At 38.6% G+C, this 27,410-nt stretch overlaps 1 protein-coding gene and 1 long non-coding RNA gene across 3 annotated transcripts in view; one reads left to right on the plus strand and one right to left on the minus strand.

Moving 5' to 3' along the window:
• LOC103018836 (uncharacterized) overlaps positions 1–27,410 on the minus strand; it is a 66,871-nt gene that overhangs the window by 37,488 nt on the left and 1,973 nt on the right. The gene's annotated exons all lie outside the window — the stretch shown is intronic.
• NDUFV2 (NADH:ubiquinone oxidoreductase core subunit V2) lies at positions 878–27,187 on the plus strand. 2 transcript variants are annotated; one of them, XM_057526644.1, is made up of 8 exons: positions 878–1,036; positions 8,030–8,095; positions 9,991–10,053; positions 10,141–10,257; positions 12,335–12,503; positions 14,259–14,368; positions 19,022–19,098; positions 27,032–27,187. In XM_057526644.1, exons 1-8 carry the CDS (start codon positions 983–985, stop codon positions 27,123–27,125), a joined length of 750 nt encoding a protein of 249 aa, XP_057382627.1. In that variant the 5' UTR covers positions 878–982; the 3' UTR covers positions 27,126–27,187. The 2 variants fall into 2 exon arrangements, with proteins under 2 accessions (XP_057382627.1, XP_057382628.1); XM_057526645.1 differs by lacking the exon at positions 27,032–27,187 and adding an exon at positions 26,462–26,483.

Here is a 27,410-nt window from a genome sequence, read left to right on the forward strand (position 1 = left end):
CAGCCCTCTGTGACTCCAATTCCCTAATCTGTAAAATATGACTCATAAGGAGTTGCAACTGAATATTTTAGAGTTTTTAAATTAATGAGGGATAAGTTTTTTAAAAACTCCCTGTACTGATATGAAAGTTCCAGAAATCATTCACAAGTTTATTATAGCAAAGAAAATGGGCAAAAGGAAGCGAGTGGGTTCAGGACGTACAAGGAAAGGCAGTCAAGGCAGAAATCAAGAGGGAAGTCAACTCCCCACAGCAGGAAGCGGCGCTCTGCAGATCAGAGCTATTACCGAATAAATACTTGCTGGAATTTCCAGAGATGACCAAACAAACATCAAGAAGGAAGTGGCTTTTTTCTCTTTGGAAAGTTTTATTATGGAAAATTTCTAACACGTACGAAGAGCCGAGAATAGTAACGAGCACTACCCCGCAGCTTCAGGCAGTCATCACTCACGGTACGTTACTCTAGAGCAAATTCCAGACCTCATATTATTTCGTCCCTAAGTACGTAGGCACGCACCTCTAAAGCAAAACAACGGGAACCAAGGCATTTGGTGTCTATGCCCAGCTCACTGGGGGGCAGCCCCTGTATCTTCAATTCTGCAATTCGTAACATACTACTTATAGGGGAACGGAGCGGAATTTTTTTTTAGGCAACCACAATCAAAAAGGAGGCGGTTAAATCCTCCTAAGACTCCAGGAGGCAGGCTCACCCCAAAAATCCGGGTTGGCGGAGCGCAAGGCGCTGCCAGGGGACATCTTTCAAGGCGGGGGCCCCGGGTGCGGCCCGCGGAACCCGCCTTCTAGGGCGCCGGCGGGTCCTGGCCCCACCCCTGCCCCGGAAGTCTCCGCCCACTGGCCCCAGCCGCCCCCGCACGCCCCCGCCGCCCTGGGCGCGCGGGGTGGGCTCGGGGGCGCGCACGCCGTGCGTGCCGGGCGCTCGGGACTGTACCTGGCGCGGCCCGAAGGACCGCAGTTTGGCCTGCCATGTTCCTCTCCGCGGCGCTTCGGGCCCGTGCAGCCGGCTTCGCCGCCCAGTGGGTAAGGAGGCTCGAATGAGCGCGGGCGCTGCCGCCGCCCTCCCCCTCTCTCCGCGCCTCCTGTTGTAGCGGGCACGCGGGAGCCCAGGGCCCCGGACGGGACCCCGGGTGGCGGCAAGGACACTGCGGCCTTCGCCCTCCTCAGGGAGGCCGCGTCGCCGCGGAGCGAGGGGGTCGGCGGTGCGGCTGCGGCGGGCGCGAGGCCTCCTTCCGGACGGGAGGCGGGAGGGCGGTGCCGGGACCTCCGCCCGCCTAGCAGGCCGAGTGTGTGCGCGGGGCGGCCCCAGGGTCCCCTAGCAGCACTGCCCTTGGCAGGTGGGGAAGTTGGCCGAGTGATGGCGTCACCGCGTCCCGCACCCGGAGGACGTCGGGGCCGCTCGCGCTCCTGACATCCAAGCCCGTCTCTAGAAAGGACATTGACCCTCGGGGTGAAACACCCGTTCGCACTAACTTAATAGAACGTATTCCAGAAATGACGAGGATGACGGCGGGACATTTACCGGAAGGAAAGCAGCCTTTCCCCCAGCAGTAACATAGAAAGGTTGAATCAGTTCTCGGCAGAAGAGAGGGCGGTGGTGCGCAGTAGCGGAGGATGAGCTCAGGGCCTTGCAGGGAGACCTGAGTTTGGATGGTGGGTGCACCGTCTTTCCACCTTTGTGCCTTTGGGCTCTTATTGTTCTCACTTGGTGTCCTGGGCTGTCAAGTGGGAATATTCTAATTTGTAGAGTTTGGTTTTCAATAAACGCTTGAGGTTCTACTGTTACCTGCTGGGCTCCAGGTAACATTGTGGATAATAATAATGACAGGTGACATTCCGTGACTGCCCTTCTAACCAGGCCCTTCTAGCCTTTTACAAATAGTGGGATATCAGAATGACCTAGCAAAAGTCAGGAAAGATGTGAGTAAAGTGGTCTCACCAATAAAGTTCCTTTCCTAAAAGAGAAACATTTAAGGAAATCATTTACATTTTCAAAGAAATTGCTTATTTTGTTATAATTGCTCCTTTGTTAGCTAGCTGCCAATTTCTTCAGCCACAGGCTTTTATTCAGCTTGTCATTGCTTTAAAAATATCCAGAATTTAGTACTGTGTCTAGGGGAAGACACTAATTGTGTGACCTTGAGCCATATTTCTTAATCTCCTTGAGCTCTGTTTTTCTTTTCTGTAAAGTGCAGTAATACCTTATTGAGCGATTGTCAAGAATTGCCTAAAAATTATGAAATATGGAGCAATAGCTACTCAGAATAGGTTTATTTCCATCTTCAGTAATTGCCCAAAGTTTTCTGTAATGTTGACACCATTTTACAACTCATCACTGCCTCTCTCCCAAGCCACTAATTAGTTTCGTAGGGGTGAGAGAGTTGTGGTGGCGTTTTCAAGGATTGTGTTTTCAGTTTTAGAATTTTAATTTGGTTCCTTTTTTATAGTTTCTGTTTCTATCTTTTCATTTATTGAAGATGTTTTTCTTTCTGTCCTTAAGCACTGTTGTAGCAGTTTTGAAATTATTGTTTGGTAATCTCCATTGTCTTTTTTCTTGAAAATAGGTTGTTTTCCTTTTTTGTTGTTTTATGTTGAGTAACTTTGGATTGTATCCTGGACATTGTGAATGATGTCATAGAGGCTCTAGATCTTTTTAATTCCTCCAAAGAATATTTTGTTGTAGTTGTTGCAGGCAGGCAATTAACTTGAACTGCAGTCCGGCTCCCTTGTGGGCAGCGGCTCAAATATTGGTTCAGTTCTTTTAGCTGGGCTGTTTGGAGTCTGCCCTGTGTGCATGCATGTTTGGAGTCAGCCACAGAATTGGGGGCTTCTCCTCTCTGGCTTTTCCTTTTCTGGGATTTCCCACTTGCCTATGCCTCTCCTGTGGTTGTCCCAGCCTCTCCTGTGGTACTTCAGGACATTAAGGCTGCAGGTTTTCTCTTGGAGTTTTAGCTGCCCAGCATGGGATAGACTGGGGCCTGCCTTCACGGTAAAAGATGTAAAGAAAAAAAAAAAGAACCCTTATTGGCTTCTTCTAAGTCTAGACTCCTTTCATGTGTCTGCCTGCATTTGGTTGTTCTTCAGTGCCTTCAGAAAGATTTTTGGTTTTTAATTTTTTTAAAAATATTTTGTCCAGAGTTCATAGTTGTTACCCAGTGGTTTGGCCTGATAATAATCTACTCAGCCATACTAGAAGTAGAACGTTCTTTGGTGGCATTTTTCTTCCTAAATTTTAAGTTTTGTAGAATGAAGTGTTTTCCTATTCCATTAGAGATTCCATTGATTTTGCAGTATCTACATTTTGGCTCTAGGACATTAACCCAGTTCTTTAGAAAGAAAGAGAGAGAGAGGGAGGAAGGAAGGGAGGGAGGGAGGGAGGAGGAAAAGTGAGATTAGAGGGCATTTATATTAGTTTTCTATTGCTGCTGTAACAAGTTACCACAAATTTGATGACATACACAAATTTATTATCTTACGATTGTGTAGGTTAAAAGTCTGACATGGGTCCCACTTGGCTAAAACCAAGGTGTTGGTAGAGCTACCTTCCTTTCTGGAGATTCTAGGGGAGAACCTGTTTCCTTGGCTTTTCTAGCTTCTAGAAGGTGCCCTTCTTTGTTGGTCCATAGCCCCCTTCCATCTTCAAAGCCAGCGAGGGCAGGTCAAGCTCTCACATACCATTCTGACCCTGCTCTAACTTTGCTCACTCCTCTTCGTTTTAAGAGCCCTTGGGCCCACCCTGATAATCCAGAAAATCTCCCTATTTTTGGATCAACTGATTAGCAACCTTAATTCCATCTGCAACTGTAGTCCTCTTTTGCTGTATATACTAACATATCCACAGCATCCCAGGATTAGGATGTGGGTATCTTTGGGGCACCATTATTCTTGCCTGCCACAGCCTTAAACAGTTTAGGGGAAAGAGAAAATGAACACATTTTAAGTTTATTCACTGAGGTTCAGTGGGCCACTATTGCACACTACAGACTCAGATCTTTATATTGGAGATGTGAACTCAGTCTCCAGTGTAAGGATAAAAATAGTATGCTAAACACTTCATCTCATTTAATCTTCTTAACACTTTAAGATAGGTACTCCTGTTATTTTATAGATGAGCAAAACTAGGTGCAGAGAAGCAGAGCAGCCTCCCTAAGGTTATAGTAATTGGTGAAGGTGAGACTGACTGAAATGATGTTTGGACATTTCATTTCTGTGAAGTATTCTTCTCCTTAGGACATTGGAGTGTTATGGGTATCCATATTGGATTTTAGATATGTAAAGAATGCTTTGTTTAATTTATGGGCAAGATGGCTGAAAGTAATCACGAATATTGTGACCATTAATATGGTTATCTTAATCTGTAATGCTCCTTTAATACCTGAATTGTTCGTTTTAGCTTTTCTATAATATAAAATTTGGCCAAATTTTACTTGGTAATTCTCTCACAATGCTAGTAAAATCACTTATATTTCTTTAATCCAAATTAACATTTTTAGTTAAATTATTGATGGAACTTTATTTGGAGAACATTTGTAAAACTCTCCTATGTATATTTGAATATATCACAAAACTTAGTTTTAGTGGTTAAGGCGTGTCCTCAAGTCAGAAAAACCTGTGTTTGACTTTTCATGTATTTAGCTGTGTGATCTAGGGAAGGTTCTTTTCTTTCCTTCTTTGAGCCTTAGTTTCCATATCTGTAAAATAAGGGATGATAATAATACCTATGTGGGGATTTTGTGAGCCAAGGGAGGCAGGCCTTTTCATTTCTAATCTGACTCCCTGTATATGCTATGTGTTTTTTTAAATTTTTTTTTTTAAAACAGTAAATGCAGCTCTTCTGTTCTTACAGAAAACCTAAATATATATACATTAACACAGAATTTTAGCAACTTAATGTCAAAGGTGATTTCTTCAAAATAGTAGAGAAAGGGCTCAATTTGTTTATAAAACAAAGGCAAGCAAAATAGTGAAGGTAAACTGATAAAAGCCCTCATTTGTTTTTCAACTGGGCATGCACTGTTACTCATTCATAGCAAGTTAGCACGTGGCCATTTTCAAAGCTGCCCTGTTTTTTGATATCTTTAGGAACTTCACCTATTTTACTACATTCATTATAATATCCACATCAGGCATTTCCAATAAAGGAATAAATAAGATATTAAAAGTTTGAATTATAGAGGGGAGGGGCAAGATAGAGGTAGGGGATTAAGAGTTACAACTACTATATATAAAATAAATAAGCTGCAAGGATATATTGTACAGCACAGGGAATATAGCCAATATTTTATAACTTTAAAAATATATAAAAAGTATAATGTATAAATATATATATAAATATAGTGAATCATTATGTTGTGCACCTGAAACATAATATTGTAAATCAACTATACTTCAATTTTTAAAAAGTTTGAATTATAAGTCGTCTTTTCCCTACTTAATGGGCCATTTGAATTCAGTTTCACTTTTAGAAGAAAGAAGCATTCTAGGACGAAATCGTCTTAGAACTGGAAAAGAACAACTTAGCTAGGCGGGACTGATTTGAAGAGTAAGCTGAATTTTCCCCCCTGCTTAGAATAGAGTCTCGGCTTTTCACTAGACTGGAGTCTAGTTTCTCATTAGACTCTGAAAATGTCTATACTTCAGTGAATTCCAGTTGAATTCACTGAACTCCAAATGAAAATTCAAGAAACTTTTTTTTTCATAAACAAGAATATAATTTGATAGTGAAGAATTAATAGTGGGTTTCAATTCTAGCTTCTTTTTCAGGGTTTAAGAAGGAAGGGAGAAGACTTACAGCAGGCAAGTAGTGACAGTGACTCTGTGTTAGTTAGCTAACACAGCACAGTTGTTCTCAAAATGCAGTTTAAATCTTCCATTGTTCAGTTATTAAATGTTTTATCCCCATATCAGCTAGGCAGATGTAGTAACGCTTTAACAGGTTTATAGTATCTTCAGAGATAAGGTTATATAGTACCTGACTATTTGAACCTCAAAATACTTCAATAAGTATGTATCCCTGTTTTTACAGATACAGAAATTGACACAAAAAAATTAAGTGACTTGTGTAAGGTCACACGTTAGCAAGTGGCAGCATGGTGATCTAAACCAAAATCTTCCATTAAAAAAAATCATCATCATCATAATATCTGTAACTCCAGCGTTTCTGTAACTTAACTACTTTTTCCTGACTGTTCTCAATCAGTATGTAGTCTACCTTCAAGGATTTGGACTTTAAAACACTTTATTTTGGGGAGTGAGAGAGAGAGAATGTGTGTGTGTGTGTGTGTGTGTGTGTGTGTGTGTGTGTGTGTTTGTGTGTGTGTGTGTAAATTCACGTGCATATGCAGAATTACAGGTCAGCCAGAGAGTGCCTCAAAATAGATTTTCCAGTATGCCGCTACATAGGCCTCAAGACCAATTTTCAAGATTATCTGTATATTTTTAAGTAAAGTATGTGACATATCCTGGTATGAGGAAAGGATCAAAACTGAAGCTATTCTAACTTAGAGATTGGTGGTGTTTATTTTGATATACTGGGAAATTGGAAGGAGAAATAGGATTAACAGTAGATGTTTCGTTTTGTACTTGATGAACGTTTTGTTTTAAATAAGAATTTTTTTCAGTTTGTCAATTCATGCTAAAAGAAACCTAGAAAATAGAGAAAAATATAAGAAACAAAATATAAAATAAGAGTCCCTTATAATCTTGTTAACATCATAATAACAGATAAGCACTTTTAATTGTTAAGGCCATCTAGTATTTTCATTAATGTCTATATTGAATATATTGGGATGGTAATTTATACTTCTTTGTTTTGGTTAACCTTGATATTTTCCAGTTATGATTGTGCCACAAACACTTCTTTCTATGTCATTTTTAAGAAATGTTTTTCTTAGCTACATAATATGTAATGTAAAATATGTGTGTGTGTTGTGTGTGTTGCATTTATTTTAAAGGAAATTTTTATCATATATCTGAGACACAAAAAAGCAAAAAGAATATAATGAACATTGTGTATCCATCCACTTGCTGCCTAAGAAAGAAAACAAAACCAACACAGTTGAAGCCTCTTTGTGTACCACAGCTGATCAAATTCTCCCCTCCTCCCCCCATTATCCTGAAAATATTTATCACTCCCATATTTTATACCTATGTTTCACATTCTGTACCTGGGTCTTTTCTTGTTAATTAAAGCAAGTGTTCTGTGTGAACTTATTTCTTCAACTGAAATATTATTTGGATCTAGGGGAAAAAATCTGTGATTGTGTTATGTCACTGCTTTTGCTTCCTTGTCTGTTATGTTTGCCTTTGAATTGTCCAGCTCTTTGCCAGTTCCGTGCTTTGTTTAATCCAGTGTTCTACTATCTGTGGTTAGTAGAACTCAGAAGTTGGAGGATTTCTGAACAACGGTAGAATTGCTTTTCAGGGAGAGGGTAGAGAAGGTAGAAGTGGGGGAGAAGCAATAAGGCAAAGAGAAATGAAATGAAACAGAGAGTAATCAAATGGATTCCTTCCAAAGCAATTGAGTATGGTCAATCTGCATAGCATTATAAGAAGCTTTCTGAAACTACTTTTATGGCTGGAGTTTCTAAACTAAGGTAGTAAAGAATTGAAAAGGGGATGTACATTCAACTCATTTTTACAGAATGAAAACATGTTTGTGAAATGAAAGCTATCCAACTTGATTCAGACAAAAGTGAAAGGCAGTAAGTTAATGGTACATTAACTCTGCAATTGCATGCCAAAAGAATGTAGGAGAAAGGATATGCGACTCAGGAGATTAGGTTGTCATTCTGGTTCTTCCACTGACTCTTGCGTGTTACCTTAGGCAAGTTAGTAACCTTACCTTTGAATCTCCATTTCCTTATATCTCTCCTGAAATAGAGGTGGGCATGGTGTAGTGTGGTAGGCCATATCTCTTAAGATACTCTACTTCTATCAGTTGATTCTATTATTTTAAATTATGGATCTTAAAATTTCATAAGGCTTTTGATTTACTAAACTTTCTTAAAATTTTAGGGAAGACATGTAAGGAATTTGCATAAGACAGCTGTGCAGAATGGAGCTGGAGGAGCCTTATTTGTGGTAAGTAATTACTTAGATTTCTTCAGAATGGAAGGACTTGGAAATTTGGGTAGATACAACACAACATATCTTAAACACCAGTGTCTTTGGTATTTGCTGGCCATTGTGGGAATTTAAACATAGCTAATTGAATTCACTACATTTCAAGAGGTGTAGTTCCAGCTAAACCTCTCAAATTTAAATTGATACCAGGGCAACTCTGGGAATAAGAATTTAGATTATTCCTTGGTGAAATAACTGTGAACCTAACCTGATTTCTTGTCACACTGTAGGTTCTTAAAAATCATTCATGTTGGCTCAGTGAAGATTCTGAGGCTGCAACTTGGGGAATCCCAAAATGGCACTAGCTTGAAACTCATAGATTTTAGTAATACAGCGAACACATTGGCAGTTGGCCTTTATGTTTTTCGTGTCCAGGGTTTCACTACAGGTAGAGGTCGATGAATTCCCTAGCTTGGTTGCACAGTTCAGAAAGGCTAAGATATGTATCCCCTTTCTGTGACAAGGTACATTTTTTAGGAATCAATCTAGTGTTTAAAGGCAATTTAGTGGACGTGTATGATGATTTAGAGTTAGTGGTATCATTTTGGAAAATGAATTATTTTTAGGCTGACTCTTAATAAATGAGTTAGCTATACTATTAATAAGTAGAGTCCTGCTTTGTATTTTGTCATCTTTGTCTAAAAACATTCGAGATCATTGTCCAAAGTTTCCGCTTTTTTTCTCTTCTATGTCCTTGAAAAACCAGAACTTTGAGAGTTAACTTACTAAGGGATTCAGTTCTGTGTTCACCATACATACAAAACATTAATTGATGTAAGTGTTAATCTCAGTGTGACTCATTTGATTTCCTGTTGACATGCCATTTCTTGTCAGTGTTTGAAGAGGGCCTACTCTTTTGGAGAAGAAATAAAGCTTGCTGTTGGCTAGTTTCTGTAACAGAAAACTAGCTGTTGGCTAGTTTCTGTTGTGTGGGGAAGAAATGGTGCTTTTGTAGTAGGAGGTAGGTCCCTTTGACAATCTGGTACACTCTCTTTTGGAAAAAGGCACATATTTTCACACTCAGTATTTTGTGTCTTAGGGACTTCCGTTGTGGTCCAGTGGCTAAGACTCTGCACTCCCAGTGCAGGGGGCCCGGGTTCCATCCCTGGTCCGGGAACTAGATCCTACATGCTGCAAGTAAGAGTTTGCATGCCGCAACTAAAGATCCCACATGCCCGGACTTCCCTGGTGGCTCAGTGGTTAAGACTCCACACTCCCAGTGCAGGGGGCTCAGGTTCGATCCCTGGTCCAGGCACTAGATCCCACATGCATGCCACAACTAAGGAGCCCGCCTACTGCAACTAAGGAGCCCGTGAGCTGCAACTAAGGAGCCTGCCTTTCACAACAGACCGGACGCAACCAAATAAATAAATAAATAATAATTTTTTTTTAAAAAGGGTCCCACGTGCCACAACGAAGATCCCACGTGCCGCAACTAAGACCCGGCACAGCCAAATAAATAAATTTAAAAAAAAATTTTGTGTCTTAATTTCATAAGGCTTCCAATAATCGGTAATTTTTTGTAATTAGATTACATTAGAAGATCTTATTCTCTAATCAAGTTAGATAATGCTTTTTTTGGGTTTTGATCCTAAAGCTACTTCTCGTAACCTATAAAGGATGATTTTGAAAACTTCTAAATTTTTGAATTCTGCTAATATTTTGGTAATCATACTCATCAGATCTGTATTTCATAATTAGTTTAGCCATTCTTCTTGATGCAAGGATAGGTTGATGTATATCATGTTCGAATTAAAGCGAAGAGATTAAATGAACAGTAGTAGTAAAGTACAAATTCACACTTTTGAGGGAATTTTGATAATTTTGGAAAACATTTTTTTTCCTTTGTGTAGCACAGAGATACTCCTGAGAATAACCCAGATACTCCATTTGATTTCACACCGGAAAACTATAAGGTATGACTAAATTAACATTATAATTAATTTACAAAATATTTAGTATCTTCCAGATGTATAAAAACAAGTGCTTTTTCTTTGATACAGAGGATAGAGGCAATTGTAAAAAACTACCCAGAAGGGCATAAAGCAGCAGCTGTGCTTCCAGTCCTGGATTTAGCCCAAAGACAGAATGGATGGCTGCCCATCTCTGCTATGAACAAGGTACTTCATTTTTGTGTTAGTTCAAAAAGAGGAGAGATTGTGTATAGTAACTTCCTTATGTAGAAATTTCTCTGACATTCATTGATATCAATCCAGGAGTTTGAAGCCCTTTAATCATTTATATGTTTCATACCTCAAATTACATTTATGTTTTTGTTGATTCCCTTAATAATGCAGAGAACTGAAAGGGTAGAGCTTTTTATCCTTGCAAGAAGTAGTAAAGGCATTATAGTGAAAGAGGCTTTCTTTTTTTCTGTCTTTGAGAGAAATGGCAATAATAATAAAAGATCCCAAATGTGTATAATTTGCTGTCAAGATATTCTGAAAATGAATGTACTGCTTAAACACTAGAATTGCACAGAAAAGGATCTGCTCACAGCTAATGTGAATCTTTTTAATTTTGCATCTTTGGCTACAGGCTTTAACAAAATACATATAATACATGGTATTTACGACACTTGATTATGGCAGCTTGGAATCCACAACGTACAGAAATCTTATGGGTGACCCGTTTAAATATGGTTAATATATTCATGCATGTTTTAGGATTCATTTTTTCCTAATAGTGTTTTCAGCAGTAATCCAAATTTCAAGTTTATTCATATCCTATTAATACAACTACATTTGTATGGTATTATGTTACAGTGTATCATTTACAAAGTGCCATATAAAACCTTATATTATTTGATTCTTGTGAGAATCACATGACTAATAAGCCAGTGTGATATAATGGAAAACATATTTTACTTTGGACTAAGAGATCTGATTTTTCTCTGGGCTTCTTCATCTGCAATGATGATTTTGAACTAGGTAGAGCTCTTCCAATTATTATATTATGATTTCTAAGTGATAGAGCTGGGACTGAATCATTTCTAATTCTATGTATTTTCTACTTGACTGACTGTTGCAGAGATTCTGCTATACTTCATTCTCCTTTTCACTTTCTAAAGTCTAACTATTAGGTTAGACCATTATCATCTTTCTTAGAGTATAGGAATGTCCTCAATTTATCTAATGGAATCCTGGATGCAAATTTTAGATATAGCTCATTGATCTCTTATTTACTTTGTACAGTACTCGAACACTGTTGTGGACCTTTAGTTTTTTGTTTTTTTACTATGAAAAATGTTATAAAGCAAGTTTGGTTGGTACTATACTTAGTAAACATAGGTGCTTATTTTTCTTTTTTTTCCAGTAAATCACATATATGTTTGGGGGTTTTCTAAATTCCTTACATTATTTTTATAATAGCCAACTTTCTCAATAATGATTTAGATGTGTTTCTAATCATAAATACTTTTTTTGTGTGTGAAAAATTTGTGTTTAATAATGGTAAGCTTGTTGGAAGTCTTGCTGAGTGTCAAGCTTAGCAGAGCAAAATAAAATAAATGAGAAACTAATGTGAGAACATTTCAAAAATATTGTCCTGTTCTATTTAGAATTGGATGTATATGTGTGAGAGGCAAGAAATAGCATATAGAGAATAGAATCAAGATTCTTTCCACTTTGAGATTTTTAATGTTACTGTCCCCCTCCCCCCGCAAAGAAAAGCCCAACCTTACAACAAAAACAAAATCCAGAGGCTCATGCATCATTTCCTTAACCATCACTAAGGCATAGGGAGGTGCACAGCAGCAGCTTTGGGGGGCTTTTTCAATTAAACACCAGGGCCTTACAATTATTCCATTGGTCAGGCCCCAGTGTGTGTATTTTGAGAGAAATATTCAGACATATAAGCCTGGTTTAGTATCACTAAATTAAATTTAGCATAGCTACTTTAATCTTGCACAAGTGAGCCGGGATTAGATGTCTTTTGAGAATACATTTCTTTTAGAATCCCTGATAAGAGAAAGTTTAATATATTTGTCATTTGAAATGCTATTTAATGAGTTCTTTTTTCGTGTCAGAACCTGGATATATGTATAATTTTTGAGTGTCAAAATTGAAGGACTTAGCCTCGCAGATATCAGATACAGATATAGTTTCTGCTTTCAAAGAACTTTTTTGGTTTTTACCAAATTGAAGTAATACGCTCAATTAATAAATATTGTAATCATATTATTTTAAAATATTTTAGGTTGCAGAAGTTTTACAAGTACCTCCAATGAGAGTATATGAAGTAGCAACTTTTTATACAATGTATAATCGAAAGCCAGTTGGAAAGTATCATGTTCAAGTCTGCACTACTACGCCTTGCATGCTTCGTAACTCCGACAGCATACTGGAGGCCATTCAGAAAAAGCTTGGTATGGGACACAGTATATTTATAAATTTTACGAAAAAATAGAGTTGCCTTTCAAGATTTGACCTATTTCTTACCTGTATTTTCAAACTTTTACCATCTTACTAGATCTGTACTTCACAAGTAAATTTTTGTCTTACTGTGTTTGCCCACCATTATTGCTTCCTATTTTGTATTCTTTAGTTCTCCTCCTCAAAGCTGAGTTTTCATGTTTTCTTCCTTAACCATTGAGTATGTTTTAAAAGATTCTCGAAGTTTTAAAGTTTTCATTGTTTAGAAAATTAAGTTTCACTTGTTATGTGATAGCATGTGGCACATAAAGAAGTGACTATATCATCCTGTATCCTTCCAAACAAGACTTGGAACAAATAAGATACGAGAATAGGACTTCCCTGGTGGCGCATTAGTTAAGAATCTGCCTGCCAATGCAGGGGACACGGTTCGAGCCCTGGTCTGGGAAGATCCCACATGCCGCAGAGCAACTAAGGCCATGCACCACAACTACTGAGCCTGTGCTCAAGAGCCTGTGAGCCACAACTGCTGAAGCCTGAGTGCCACAACTACTGGAGCCCGCGTGCCTAGAGCCCGTGCTCCACAGCAAGAGAAGCCACCGCAATGAGAAGCCTGAGCACCACAATGAAGAGTAGCCCCCACTCACGGCAACTAGAGAAAGCCCGCATGCAGCAACGAAGACCAGTGCAGCCAAAAATAAATAAATTTATTTTAAAAACAAAAATGATACTAGAATAGGAAGAATGCTTCAGGAAGGGAAATTTGGAATAAGATGTTATTACAATTATACTCCAATAAAGATGTTTAAAAAAGAAAGATGTTATTACAGTAGCATTTACAGAATTAAAAGGGCATTTTATTATATAAAACTGCCATTGTTGCATTTATCAATATACATATCAAATGAAGTAAAAGGAGGTGTCTCTTAATTTTGTTGTTACTTGCATGTTGTAAAAATAGTTGGAGAGTATAGAAGTATGTAAGACAGAAGTCTGAAGTCTGCTCAAAATCCTACCCTGCCATCTCCAAGGTACAAATTCTGATAACAGGTATATTAGTTTTAGATTTTATATTGTTTTAATTATTTTCATTATTAAATACATAAATGTAATATGTCTGTTTGCTTTTTGCACTTGATTTTGGCTATAATATGTGTGCCTCATTTTTCTATTATAAGTTAAATTATTCTGCAGTTACTTTCATGTATACAACATGTCTTTGCATACTTGTCCAATTGTACACGAAGGTTGTTTACAAGAAGAATTGCTGGGTCAGATTTTACTATATTTTGCTAAAATGCCTTCCCTAAAGATATGAGAGTACCTATTTTCCTTACATTCTTAATGATCTTTGACATTAGCTGTTTTCTGAGTCTTTGCCCGTCTGATCGTATGACTGATTTTAGTAGGTTAATTAGCATGATCAAAATGAAGATAATATGGTCTGATGCACTGTTATGTAACAACAAACACTGGAGATGAGTCCTCTGAAATTTGTTTTTAAAGGAACAAGTCCACTTAAATCCTTGAATGTTCTATAATAACTATACAGAGTTGTTTAATTTAAGAAATTTAATGCTCTTAAATACTTTTTATATGCCTCTGTAAATACTTTTTATATATATGCTTTTTCTGTAAATACTTTTTATATATATGCTTTTTATGTTGGTTTTTTTTTTTTTGGTTCTTAAGCTATATTGCAATTAAAATATAACCTGGTCCTTACCAGTGCTTATTTATATTTTTAGGAATAAAGGTTGGAGAGACTACACCTGACAAACTTTTCACTCTTATAGAAGTGGAATGTTTAGGGGCCTGTGTAAACGCACCAATGGTTCAAATAAATGACAACTACTATGTGAGTATTAATATAAAGTTGTATGATGTTATATTTAAAATATTTTAAACATTTGGTTTCTTGTCATGTGGATGTTGGTTTCTGAATTATTCATTTAGAAGAAACTGTTGGCATAAATATCTAGAAGGTTTCTTTTTTCCTGGTTTCCAAACTTTATTAAAAATCAAAGAATAGAAAAACTTTACATAAAATATGTCAGTTTTAGCTTCCACATTGTTGTACACCAGAACGTTTTTAAAAAATTATTATCATTAAACATTTTTGCATTTAACTCCAGGAGATAATGACACATTTTAAAAACTTTTAAATAGGGGCTTCCCTGGTGGCGTAGTGGTTAAGAATCTGCCTCCCAGTGCAGGGGACGCAGGTTCAAGCCCTGGTCTGGGAAGATCCCACATGCCGTGGAGCAACTAAGCCTGTGCACCACAACTACTGAGCCTGCGCTCTAGAGCCTGCGAGCCACGACTACTGAGCCCACGTGCCACAACTACTGAAGCCCACGCACCTAGAGCCTGTGCTTCACAACAAGAGAGGCCACTGCAGTGAGAAGCCCGCACGTCGCAACAAAGAGTAGACCCCGCTCGCCACAACTAGAGAAAGCCTGCGCATAGCAACAAAGACCCAACGTGGCCAAAAGTAAATAAATATTTAAAAAATCTTTTAAATAATGAAAAATTTAATAATTTACATATAAATACAAAAAATAACCAACAAGTCTTAATAGATAATAATATTTTGCCACACTTGCTTTAGGTATTATAATTTTTATCATTATTATGTGCAGAAATAAACTATAGGTGAGGGTAAACCTCCCCCACCCCCATTCAAAATCCTGTTCTTTTCCTTTCATTCCCAGAGATAACCACTATCATAAACTGTGTTTTTCCTGTACATGTTTTTTAAACTTTCAAAATATATGTATCTAGGCATGCTAATAATACTATATTGTGTGTTTTAAAAATTTGACAGAGATTGTATCATAACTCTAAGAACTGCTTTAGCCAGATCTCAGAAGTTTTTTTTTTTTTTAAAGGAAGTTATTTTGTTTATGTATTTATTTATGGGTACGTTGGGTCTTCGTTGCTGTGCGAGCTTTCTCTAGTTTTGTTGAGCGGGGGCTACTCTTCGTTGCGGTGTGTAGGCTTTTCATTGCGGTGGTCTCTCCTGTCACGGAGCACAGGCTCTAGGTGTGCGGGCTCAGTAGTTGTGGCTCGTGGGCTCTAGAGCGCAGGCTCATAGTTGTGGCGCACGGGCCTAGTTGCTCCGCGGCATGTGGGATCTTCCCAGACCAGGGCTTGAACCTGTGTCTCTTGCATTGGCAGGCGGATTCTTAACCACTGAGCCACCAGGGAAGCCCCTCACAAGTTCTTTTTTTAAAAAATATTTATTTATTTATTTATTTTTGGCTCTGTTGGGTCTTAGTATAGCCTGTGGGATCTTTTGTTGCGGTGTGTGGGCTTCTCTCTAGTTGTGGCGCATGGGCTCCAGAGTGAGTGGGCTCAGTAGTTGCAGCGCATGGGCTCTCTAGTGGCACGGGCTCCAGAGCACGTGGGCTCTGTAGTTGTGGTGCACGGGCTTAGTTGCCTTGCGGCATGTGAGATCTTAGTTCCCCAACCAGGGATCGAACCTGTGTCCCCCACATTGGAAGGTGTATTCTTAACCACTGGACCACCAGGGAAGTCCCATTACAAGTTTTGGTAAGTAATATTTTTATCATTTAGTTCTAAATATTTTTAAATTTGCATTTTGATTTCTTCTTTGACCTCTGTTTTTTAGAAGTGTTCTTAATATCCAAGTGTGTGGAGTTTTCTAGTTACCTTGTTTTAATTGCTTGCTACCCTAATTATATCATGGCTGTCATTCATAATATCTTGTTAGTTCATAATCCTTAGAAGTTTGTTTATGGAAATTCTTTTAAGGCCTGTGTTGAAGGTAGATACTTCAAGAAAGGATTGACTTTGCTTCTCTCTTGCTCCTGGAAATACTACTGGCCCAAAAGAAATCCCTTCTTCTTATATCCTCCCCTCTTCTTCCCCTAAAGTGTAAGGTTCTAGAGTAGCAGGGTTTTTTTGAGGGACAGTTTTAATTTCTAGTTTTCCCTTATATTGAGAGTATAGCTTTTGGGGGTCTCAGCTTTACATGGTTTGGATGACGTCCTGTGTCCTGGAGATTTGTCCCTTGCCCCTCTAGGCTATGAGACCCTGAAGCCAAGTTTTTTTGCTGTTCCACTGTCTCCCTAAGTTTTCATTGAGTTTTTGGCCTCTGGGTATTTTTTTCTTGTCAGTGCCTTGATATTGATAAAATTTTAAAGTTTTTAAAAAAATTTTATCCAGCATTGTTAGTTGTTACAATAGGACGTTCAGTCAGGATAGCTGGACTGCCATAATGCCTGTAATGGAAATCTACAATTTTTTTTTTTAATGAAGATGAAATTGGACTTCTTTGGCATTTTACATTTCTAGGATGTTTTTATTACCTATAGGGGTTTTCTTCATTTTAATGATGGTGATTCAAATTTCTTACCTTCTCTTTCTCATACTAAAAAAAAATTCCTTTAAAAATATGGCAATAACTTACCCTTTTCCCACATTTCTGCAATTTACTCATAATCATGAGGATCTTAATTTAAGCAGGAATTAGACAGTCAAGGCTTTGTATGAAGCACTATAAGTCTAAATATAGTAGACTGCGGATTTATGCAAGAGATTCAGTTAGTAGTGGTATGGTCTTTGGTGAGGCAGTTAACTTTTTATTATTATTATTTATTTATTTTTGGCTGCGTTGGGTCTTCGTTGCTGCACACGGGCTTTCCTTAGTTGCATTGAGCGGGGGCTACTCTTCGTTGCAGTGTGTGGGCTTCTCATTGCGGTGGCTTCTCTTGTTGAGCATGGGCTCTAGGCATGCGGGCTTTGGTAGTTGTGGCACATGGGCTCTAGAGCACAGGCTCAGTAGTTGTGGCCCACGGGGTTAGTTGCTCTGTGGCATGTGGCATGTTCCCGGACCAGGGCTCGAACCCATGTCCCCTGCATTGGCAGGTGGATTCTTAACCACTGCACCACCTGGGAAGCCCAAGGCAGTTAACTTTTATGGATGTCAGCTGACCAGTGGATAAAATGAAATAGTCACATAAACTGTGAATGGATACCGATTAGAGAGAAATATTAAATACATTTTGAGGATGGTTGGGTAGCTTTGAATATGGTCTTGACATTTGATTTTATTAAGGAATTATTATTGTTAGTTAATTGGGTGTGGTAATGACATTGTGTTACTTAAGAACATTTAAAAATGTTCTGAGAGTTCCCTGGCGGTCCAGTGGTCAGGACTCTGGGCTTTCACTGCTGTGGCCTGGGTACAGTCCCTGGTCAGGGAACTAAGATCCCACAAGGTGTGCAGTGAGGCCAAAAAAAAGTTCTTAGGAGATGCCCGCCTGCTGTGGTTATTAGGGGTGAAGTGTCATGATGTATGCAACTTGCTTTTCAATGTACAGCCACAAAAAAAAAAAGAAAAGAAACCAAAAGGCATATGTGTACATAATTCAGATATGGTAAGGAATATGGTTATTCATGTATACTTTTCAAATTTTCATAATAAAGAGTTGGGGTGGATAAAATCATTAGGTGAGTTTAAAGATTCCTTCTAGTTTTGAGGTTCTGAGCATCTGTTGCACCCTAAGCAGTTCTTATTTTTATAAATGTTTATTCTATATTAAAGGGCTTCTATGAGGCTAGGCATTGAATATACAGTACTGAATCATGATTTCTCTAGCATAGTACCAGGGTCCTAAAAACATTTTCTTAAGTACTTAACAGTTTGGGAGGGGTAGAGGGGATATAATGTAGTTTAGGCACTTTTATTAGTTTAATCTTGCCCCATTCTGTTTTGACTGTCTTTTGACTAATCCTAGGGTGCAGCCAGGGGTAGGAGTGTGTCTATGTGTTTTAATTGTGTTTGTTATTTTAAATAACAGAACACTTGAGGTAAGAATTTTACACAGGTGTATAGTGCACAAAATACAAAGCTGCTCTGGTTGAAACGGGGATTGGAGGGTCAGGATTATTAAAATAAATGTGTCCAAAATAAGTTTTTTACTTTTCCTTTCGAAAATTAAGTGACGTTTGCAACAGGGTGAATTTTACCTGGGAAATAAAGAAGATATCACTAGGGTATTAGATCTTTAGCTTAGGGATAGATATTAGGCATCTACTTTTTATGACTGCTGGTGCTAATTACTATTTGCATCTCACTGATTCTTCAAGGACATAGCATTTGTTGAGCATGTGCATGGCAGTGTTCTATTTTATTTATCTTCTCTTTTAATCCTCAAAACGCTCTGAAGTCAGTTTATGAATGAAGAAACAAATTTGGGGAAGCTGAGTAATTTCTCTCAGATTGCTGGCTAGTAAGTGCTGGGACTTCAGCTGAAATGCAGAACTATCTCCCTTCAAAGCACTGCTCTGTGCTGCCTCTTAGGCTGCAGCTCCTGTTGCTATTGCATTTAGCAGGACAGACTATGTATAGGAGTTACTCAGTTGTTGCTGCCTTGGTAACTAACTTGTGAGCTGAGACAGACAATAAACTGTTATTAGGGATTTACACTGATTTTGAGGTAGGATGTAATTTTAATATGACTATTTTACTTTTTTTTTCTAGGAGGATCTGACACCTAAGGATATTGAAGAAATTATTGATGAACTCAAGGCTGGCAAAATTCCAAAACCTGGGCCAAGGTATCCTTTTATTTCTTTTTAATAAATTTTAATGGCTTAACCTAAGTTAGTCTTTCATGTAGACTTAATTTTAAAATTTTATACCCTAAGTCCATAGGAGTTTTCAGGAGCCTTGAATACTATCTAAATCAACTTGTCATTTAAAGCAATGATTTTTTCCCCCGTCCAAAACCCTATCAGATAATCATCTGGTATCTACTTGGATGTTATAAAGAAGGGAAATGTACTACAAATAGAAATCTATTTCATTGCTTAAAAGTTCATACTGCCAGAATTTGACCCAAAGTCTGTCTTCCCTCTGATTTCCACCTAAAGGTCCAAAAGTTCTGTCCTTTGAACAAACACAAGATAATTTTTATATCTCTTCCAAATGACGGCTCTTTAGTTACTTGAAATAGCTATCTCATCTTCCCCGTATCTTTTCTCAGATTTAATATCCACAGTCGTTTCATTGTTTTTCCTTATATGACATAGTTTTGGTCTCCCTCCTTGGCAGGTCTTCTGGTTGGCTAATGAGTTTCTTTTTCTTTTTTTTTTTTTTTTTTAATTTTTATTTATTATTTATTTATTATGTTTATTTTTGGCTATGTTGGGTCTTCGTTTCTGTGTGAGGGCTTTCTCCAGTTGCGGCAAGCGGGGGCCACTCTTCATCGCGGTGCGCGGGCCTGTCACTATCGCGGCCTCTCTTGTTGCGGAGCAGAGGCTCCAGACGCTCAGGCTCAGTAGTTGTGGCTCACGGGCCCAGCCGCTCCGCGGCATGTGGGATCCTCCCAGACCAGGGCTCGAACCCGTGTCCCCTGCATTGGCAGGCAGACTCTCAACCACTGCGCCACCAGGGAAGCCCCGGCTAATGAGTTTCTTAATGTGATACTTAAACTAATCACAGTATTTGAGATATGTACTTATTAGCATGTGGGGCATTGTGGGACTGTCTTCTTTATTCCAGACATCATGCTTATAATAATGCAGCCTAATTACATCAATTCTTACTTCAGATACATTACACCATTAAATTGTACTTACAGTCAGTTAGAATGCCTAGATCTTTTTCAACTTAGACATGGTTTTATCCAGGCTACTCCCATCCTGCAGTTGTGTAACTGCAGTAATTAGTAACTACTAATTACTCCTCATTCAGTTATGAACCTGAACTTTTGCTGCTAAACAAACCCCTATTCCTTATCTAAGTGTTCTCATTACTTAAAATTCTCTCAATACTAGCAATGTTTGCATGGTTTTATAGTTATATTCCCTTTGTATTTTTTCTGCTTATGTCATATACAATTTTCCTTGTCTCAACATATATATAGGTTTTAAAGGCCATGTAGTATTCTAATGTATTGCGAGAACTATGATGTGCTCTTTATTACCCTGTTTTAAAATATATTTTCCTTCTTTTTGTTACAAACAACGATTCCCTGAGGTTGAATTACTAGGTCAAGAGGGTATGCATGGTTCTGGAGTCTGCAAGAAGTACTGAGAATTACTCCCTCATTGTTCTGACCGACCAATAACCCTACCTAATAAGAAAAAGAGGTCAGTTCAGGATAACAAGTTTAGTAAAGGCAAGCTGGCCCCTAAAAAACATACACTTCTTTCAACACTTGAATTTGTTTAAAGACGTTTGGCATTCTCTTCCTAGTTCCTCACTTACTTGGGCTACACTGAAAACATTTTTTAGGAATAAAACATTTCCACTGTGAAGAATTAGTCTCCTTTATGGAGGCTACTGAAGTGAAACCTTTTGTCATTTATCATTACAATATTTCTCTTAGCCACTGGTCCTGTCCCTTACTTATCCTTGCTTCAACTGTAGCCGCCCCTTGCCCAAAAACAAAAGTTCATAATATTTTTCACAAACTTTAGCTTGTTTTTAGGACTCGGATATTTTAAAATAAGTTCGTGCTACTCTTGTATTTGTACTTAAACCCGTAATACTTCTTTGAACTTCGGGGTACTTTGTTTTAATATCTCAGGTGTACATTTCCTTGTGAAATCCACTTGGTTTATTTAAATGTCCCCTTTTTTTCTGATTAGGTATTGTTTTTAATTCTGTAGTCATACTTTTGGAGCTTAGACCCTCCTCCTTCCTTTCTTGTGAACTTCGTGATCTATTGATGACAACATTAATCCAGCATTAAATCTCCTGCCACACAAATAGACAGATAGCTGCTTTGTCTACTTTATTGTATTCCCTCAGCATTCATTTGTTTCACAAATATTTCTGGATATGTGCTGTGTGCCAGTCACTATTTTAGGTTGTGCATACAAATTATGAACAAGGTAAAGTCGTCATATATTTTATATTCTAGTGATGGAGAGAGACAACTAGTGTAATACCTGAATAATAAATGCTAGGAGGAAAATAAACAGGTTAGGGGATGAAGGATGACTGGAGGTAAATTTAGTCAGGTGAGGCCTTTCTGAGGTGGTGAATTAATGACCTGAATGATAAGCCCAAAGGAACCATGTAAAGAGCTGGAGGAACAATGTTGCAGAGGGAGAGGAAAGAGGAGGTATTAAGGTCCTGGAGGAAAAATAAGATGACAGTACGGTTGAAGTGAGTGATCAAGGAGGAAAGTGGTGGAAGAGGTCAGAGAGGTAGGTAGAGGCCCAGGTAAGCAATTTGGGTTGAATCCTAAGTATAAAAAGCTGTTGGAGTGTTTTCAGTAGGGAATGATATGCGTGATCTTGTTAAAATTATTGTCGTAGTTGCTGTGTAAAGAATAGTTTAAAATTTAGTGGATGTTGTAGGGCAGAGGAATTACGAATGATTTCTAGCTTTTTAGTCTGAGCACCTCAGTGATTCCTTTAACTAAAATGAAGAAGATTTGGGGTAGGGCAATTTTGGGGAAGAAAAGTCACTTTGTTTTGGACATGCTACTTAGCATGTTTGAGATGCCTACTTAGACATCCATGGTAGAGTGCGGAAAGGTTAGATATGAGCTTGGGATTTAGGGAATACATTAGGGCTGGAAATATGAATTGGGGATTCATTAGTTATTATAGATGGTATTTAAAGCCATGTCTGGATGAGATTACCAGGGGTGAAATTAAGAGTTTGTTGTTGTTTTTAATACAGGAGATACTATAACATTGTATTTTAACATTAATAAACAGGAACTAAGTACCACAGTAAAGCATTTTCGACACCTAATAATAATAAGGATGTTGCTTATCAGTAACTGTAAATAGTTCTTCAATGTGATTTTTTTGACAGTGTTCTAGATTTGAGCCAAAGACTTTAAGAATTACTGGTTTCTCAACCTATTTTTATTTCCTACGTATCACCTCTTATTTAAAAAGCTGGGCTTCCCTGGTGGCGCAGTGGTTGAGAATCTGCCTGCCAATGCAGGGGACACGGGTTCGAGCCCTGGTCTGGGAAGATCTCACGTGCCGCGGAGCAACTAGGCCCGTGAGCCACAACTACTGATCCTGCGCGTCTGGAGCCTGTGCCCCGCAACAAGAGAGGCCGCGATAGTGAGAGGCCCGCGCACCGCGATGAAGAGTGGCCTCCGCTTGCCACAACTACAGAAAGCCCTCGCAGAGAAACGAAGACCCAACACAGCCATAAATAAATAAATAAATACTTTAAAAAAAATAAAATAAAATAAAATAAAAAGCTGATATAGGGAATTCCCTGGTAGTTCAGTGGTTAGGACTCTGTGCTTCCACTGCAGGGGGCACGCACGGGTGGTCAGGGGACTAAGATCCTGCATGCCATGCGGTGTGGCCAAAAAAAATTTTTTTAATAAATAAATAAATAGCCGAGATAAATCTATTTAGTTTTCAGTAATTGCAGAGCATCCATCAGTGGTATATGTAAAGAGTGTATCTGGACATGGTAATTCAGAATGTCTTCCCAGCATGTGAAAATAAGAACTTCCCCAAGTTAATTTCTTGGCTATTGAGAGAGACTGTGATGATAGCAGTAACCAAAATAGTTATAGCTGTTCTTTAAATTAACCAAAGCTGGCTACTGCTTTTTTATTAGTTTTTTTTTTTTAAATAAATTTATTTATTTATTTTTGGCTGTGTTGGGTCTTCATTTCTGTGCGAGGGCTCTCTCTAGTTGCGGCGAGCGGGACTCTCACTATCGCGGCCTCTTGTTGCGGAGCACAGGCTCCAGACGCACAGGCTCAGTAGTTGTGGCTCACAGGCCCAGTTGCTCCACGGCACGTGGGATCTTCCCAGACCAGGGCTCAAACCCGTGTCCCCTGCGTTGGCAGGCGGATTCTCAACCACTGCACCACCAGGGAGGCCCTATTAGTATTTTTATAATAAAGCCCTCTGCTTAAATATTTGAAAGAGGTGCTAGTTGTGAGTCTTTGAGTAATTAGAGAAATTAAACTGGTTCAGTGGTAACTGATTTCTGAGTACCACTATCAGGTGTACGCTGGCCAAAATTGGTAAAGATTGCTATCTCTTTGTGGTTCAAAACTGCTTTTTTATTATTTTGGTAAACGATGGCTAGAAAGAAAATATTAAACTGATGGTAAGACAACATTCTTTCTTTTGACATTTATAAATATTTGTGTGCTAGAGATTCTTTTTGTTTTTAATTTATTTTTGGCTGCGTGGGGTTTTCGTTGCTATGTGCAGGCTTTCTCTAGTTGTGCAAGCTGGGGCTGCTCTTCATTGAGGTGCGCAGGCTTCTCATTGCGGTGGCTTCTCTTGTTGCGGAGCACGGGCTCTAGGGCACGCGGGCTCTAGAGCACAGGCTCAGTAGTTGTGGTGCACGGGCTTAGTTGCTCCGTGGCATGTGGGATCTTCCCGGACCAGGGATCAAACCCATGGTCCCATTCATTGGCAGGCGGGTTCTTAACCACTGCACCACCAGGGAAGTCCCTAGAGATTGTTCTTATTTTCAATTAAAGTACTGAACATAACTTCTAAACCTGCTTCCAATTACTAATTAATAGATAGAGGTTGTTTTTTAGTATGGATTATCTAAAACTAATTTTAAATTCAACTTGAATTCATATTTAGTTTTATAAAGATATTTTAAATTTTACGGAGTACAGATAACATCTGAGGTGTTTAAAAGTATAGATAGGCTACAAAGTATATATACAAAAGATATAGGTGATTGATGATAAACTCTAGACAATAAAGTCACTGGTTTTTTTATACTAAATGTAGGGGCAGTGGTGCATGTATCTCAGTAATATTAAAAAGATAAGCACTTGGGGCTTCCCTGGTGGCGCAGTGGTTGAGAATCTGCCTGCCAATGCAGGGGACACGGGTTCGAGCCCTGGTCTGGGAAGTTCCCACATGCCGCGGAGCAACTAAGCCCGTGAGCCACAATTACTGAGCCTGCGCGTCCGGAGCCTGTGCTCCGCAACAAGAGAGGCCGCGATAGTGAGAGGCCCGCGCACCGCGATTAAGAGTGGCCCCCGCTTGCCGCAACTAGAGAAAGCCCTCGCACAGAAATGAAGACCCAACACAGCCATAAATAAATAAATAAATAAAACTTAAAAAATAAATAAGGATTTCTGGGTTTAAAAAAAAAAAGATAAGCACTAAACTTTCATAAAGTAGCTTTTTTTTTTTTTAAGGAATTCCTTTTATTTTTATTTATTTATTTATTTATTTATTTATTTATTTTTGGCTGCATTGGGTCTTCGTTTCTGTGCGAGGGCTTTCTCTAGTTGCGGCAAGCGGGGGCCACTCTTCATCGCGGTGCGCGGGCCTCTCACTATCGCGGCCTCTCTTGTTGCGGAGCACAGGCTCCAGACACGCAGGCTCAGTAGTTGTGGTGCACGGGCCTAGTTGCTCCGCGGCATGTGGGATCTTCCCAGACCAGGGCTCGAACCCGTGTCCCCTCCTTTGGCAGGCAGATTCTCAGCCACTATGCCACCAGGGAAGCCCAAGAAGTACTTTTTTTAAGCCATAAAAAATGTACAGAAAGGCCAAGTTTTCTAGAATGCAAATGAGTTAAAATGATTACTGTGCAAGTAGTGTTGGAATGGCTAAAAAACCAGATTTACCTTTTTAATTGTAAGAAGAGAACAAGGTAATTAATAGATGGTATTTTAAGCATATCGGGGGAATCATTTTTTGTTTTTTATTACGTGAAAATCTGGGTGTAAATTGTGGCTGTCGGGTGAATGGGTGGGGCTAGATCATGGTCTCTCTAGGGTTCTGAAGCATGTTTATAGATAAAGTGAGGAGGAAAGTTACATGATTAGTAGATTAAACCAAGTTTGTAGGCTTTATTGGAGTATTTTACAGCCTTTGTAGTATTTTAATGTGCATTTTGTGAATGGTGGGGGCAGGCGAAAGTTTGCAGGCAGGCATAACAGAGGACTGGAACCCTCTTTTTTCCCCTAAAGTATGTTATGGGATGGTAATTTTGTGGAACAAATTTTAGGAAACTGGACCAGATTATTCTTAAAGTTACTTTCTTGTATAAAATTCCATAATCCTGTGAAGAGCTCATGCAGTATACATGATTAATTCTATTTACTGTTCCAGAAACTTCAGTTTTTTAATCTTCCTAAGTTGATCCTTTGTGTTGGTAAAGAGGGTAGCTGAGCTTAAACCACAAGAGGGAACCTAGTAAAGGAGAAGAAAGGTCCTCCAAAATGGATTAATTTCATTATTTCATTGGTAGTCAAAGAGCAGCAAGGGTACCTGTGCTACCAGTTAACATAAAAAAAATTACAAAGCAAAATACTGTTTATTAAAGCTAGATATCATTTTGCTACTTACCCTAAAACTTTAATTTTAGGCTGTAACAGATAGTACAGTAACTGCTTTTTTATCTGGTTTTCATAGTGAACCTATAATGCAAATATATTAACTAATTTCTGACTTTGTAGGTATTCTTTATTATAATACACTACTTAGTTACTTGCATTATGTAATGTAATAGCTTAAAAGATCTTATAAATGACTATGTGGTGTCATTTTCCTGTCCCCTCAACAAATGATTTTCTAGGGCTCTAAAAATAGACTTATAAGATTGATGACAGAGTGTGAAGGGCAAAGCCAGAGGGAATAAAATGATTTAATTGAATAAGTTCTTCAGCTGAAATCTGTGGCAGGAACAAGGTAAATGAGCAAAGCCAGGGAATAGAAGGGTGAAACAGGAGTAGGTGCTGAGATAGGCTCTAGCAACAGAGGTCAGACAGGGCAGAGGTTGAGCCTGAACGATTACCTGGGAAAGTATGTGTGGTGGTGAAAAGAAGACAGGTTCATTTACCTCTGCACTGCCTCCCTTCATAGAACTATAGCAGGACCTGTTCATGTTTTCTCTGTGGCTGTGGTAGCCACCCTGATCTGGAACCTGTTTTTGAAAAATTAATATGAATAATTTAGCCTTTAAAAATAAAAATACAAACGGATTTTGTCTTTACAGCTTCTAAGGGACATCCTCCCAAATCTTCAAATCTCTCAAGGAATCCAGTTTTTGTTTGTTTCCAAATACAGTGTATAACTGTGTATTCCCTGCGACAGTAGATCTCAGTCAAAATAAAATTCAAATATAAAAAGAATAAACGTAGTGCTCTAGTTTATTAAAACATGCTTTTTTAAAATGTCCTCTGGGGCTAGGTTATTTTGCTGTAGTTCTTAGCTATGATCTTTGGGCAGATGCTGCATCATCCCAAGCCTTGGTTTCTGTATCTGTAAAATATTTTGGCCAGTGTCCCTTGTCTCATGGTATTGTTGTAAAGATTTAACGAGCCAGTGATGTATGTACACTGCTCAGTAAGTGGGAACTAGTATTAGTATTATTTTTATATTTTTCATATTTCATGTTTTTATATTTAACCTTAGGAAGAGAAAATCTTGTGGCAGTTGTAATGTTTGGATTAAATAATCCATACTAGTTTTCTGAGGAGAAATAGTTACTTAACTGGGCTCTTGTGAGGTAACAGTTATAAATGGTAATCATTAGCAGTCAATTTAATGTTACTTTTCCTTTCAGGAGTGGACGCTTCTCATGTGAGCCAGCTGGAGGTCTTACCTCTTTGACTGAACCACCTAAAGGACCTGGCTTTGGTGTGCAAGCAGGCCTTTAATTTATATTCAACTGTAAATATGTCACTGGAGAAATAAAATATGAATCTCCTATCTATCTACATAGACTTTTTATATTACTTGTTCATTTCCATCTGTGTACACCTTGCTTGTAACCTAGCAACTTGCAGCAGTAAGTGCCATGTCAGGACTTCAGAGCACCATTTTAGTCGTCTGCTGTCTTTGGCTAACTATGAACACATTATTCCATAAGCTAGTTAACAGTTATTTCAACATTACGCATTTTCAACTGCCCCTTCACTTTTATCAGTAATATTAGGTTATTG

The sequence above is a fragment of the Balaenoptera acutorostrata genome, chromosome 13, assembly GCF_949987535.1.
Source record: "Balaenoptera acutorostrata chromosome 13, mBalAcu1.1, whole genome shotgun sequence".
Taxonomy (NCBI): Eukaryota; Metazoa; Chordata; class Mammalia; order Artiodactyla; family Balaenopteridae; genus Balaenoptera; species Balaenoptera acutorostrata.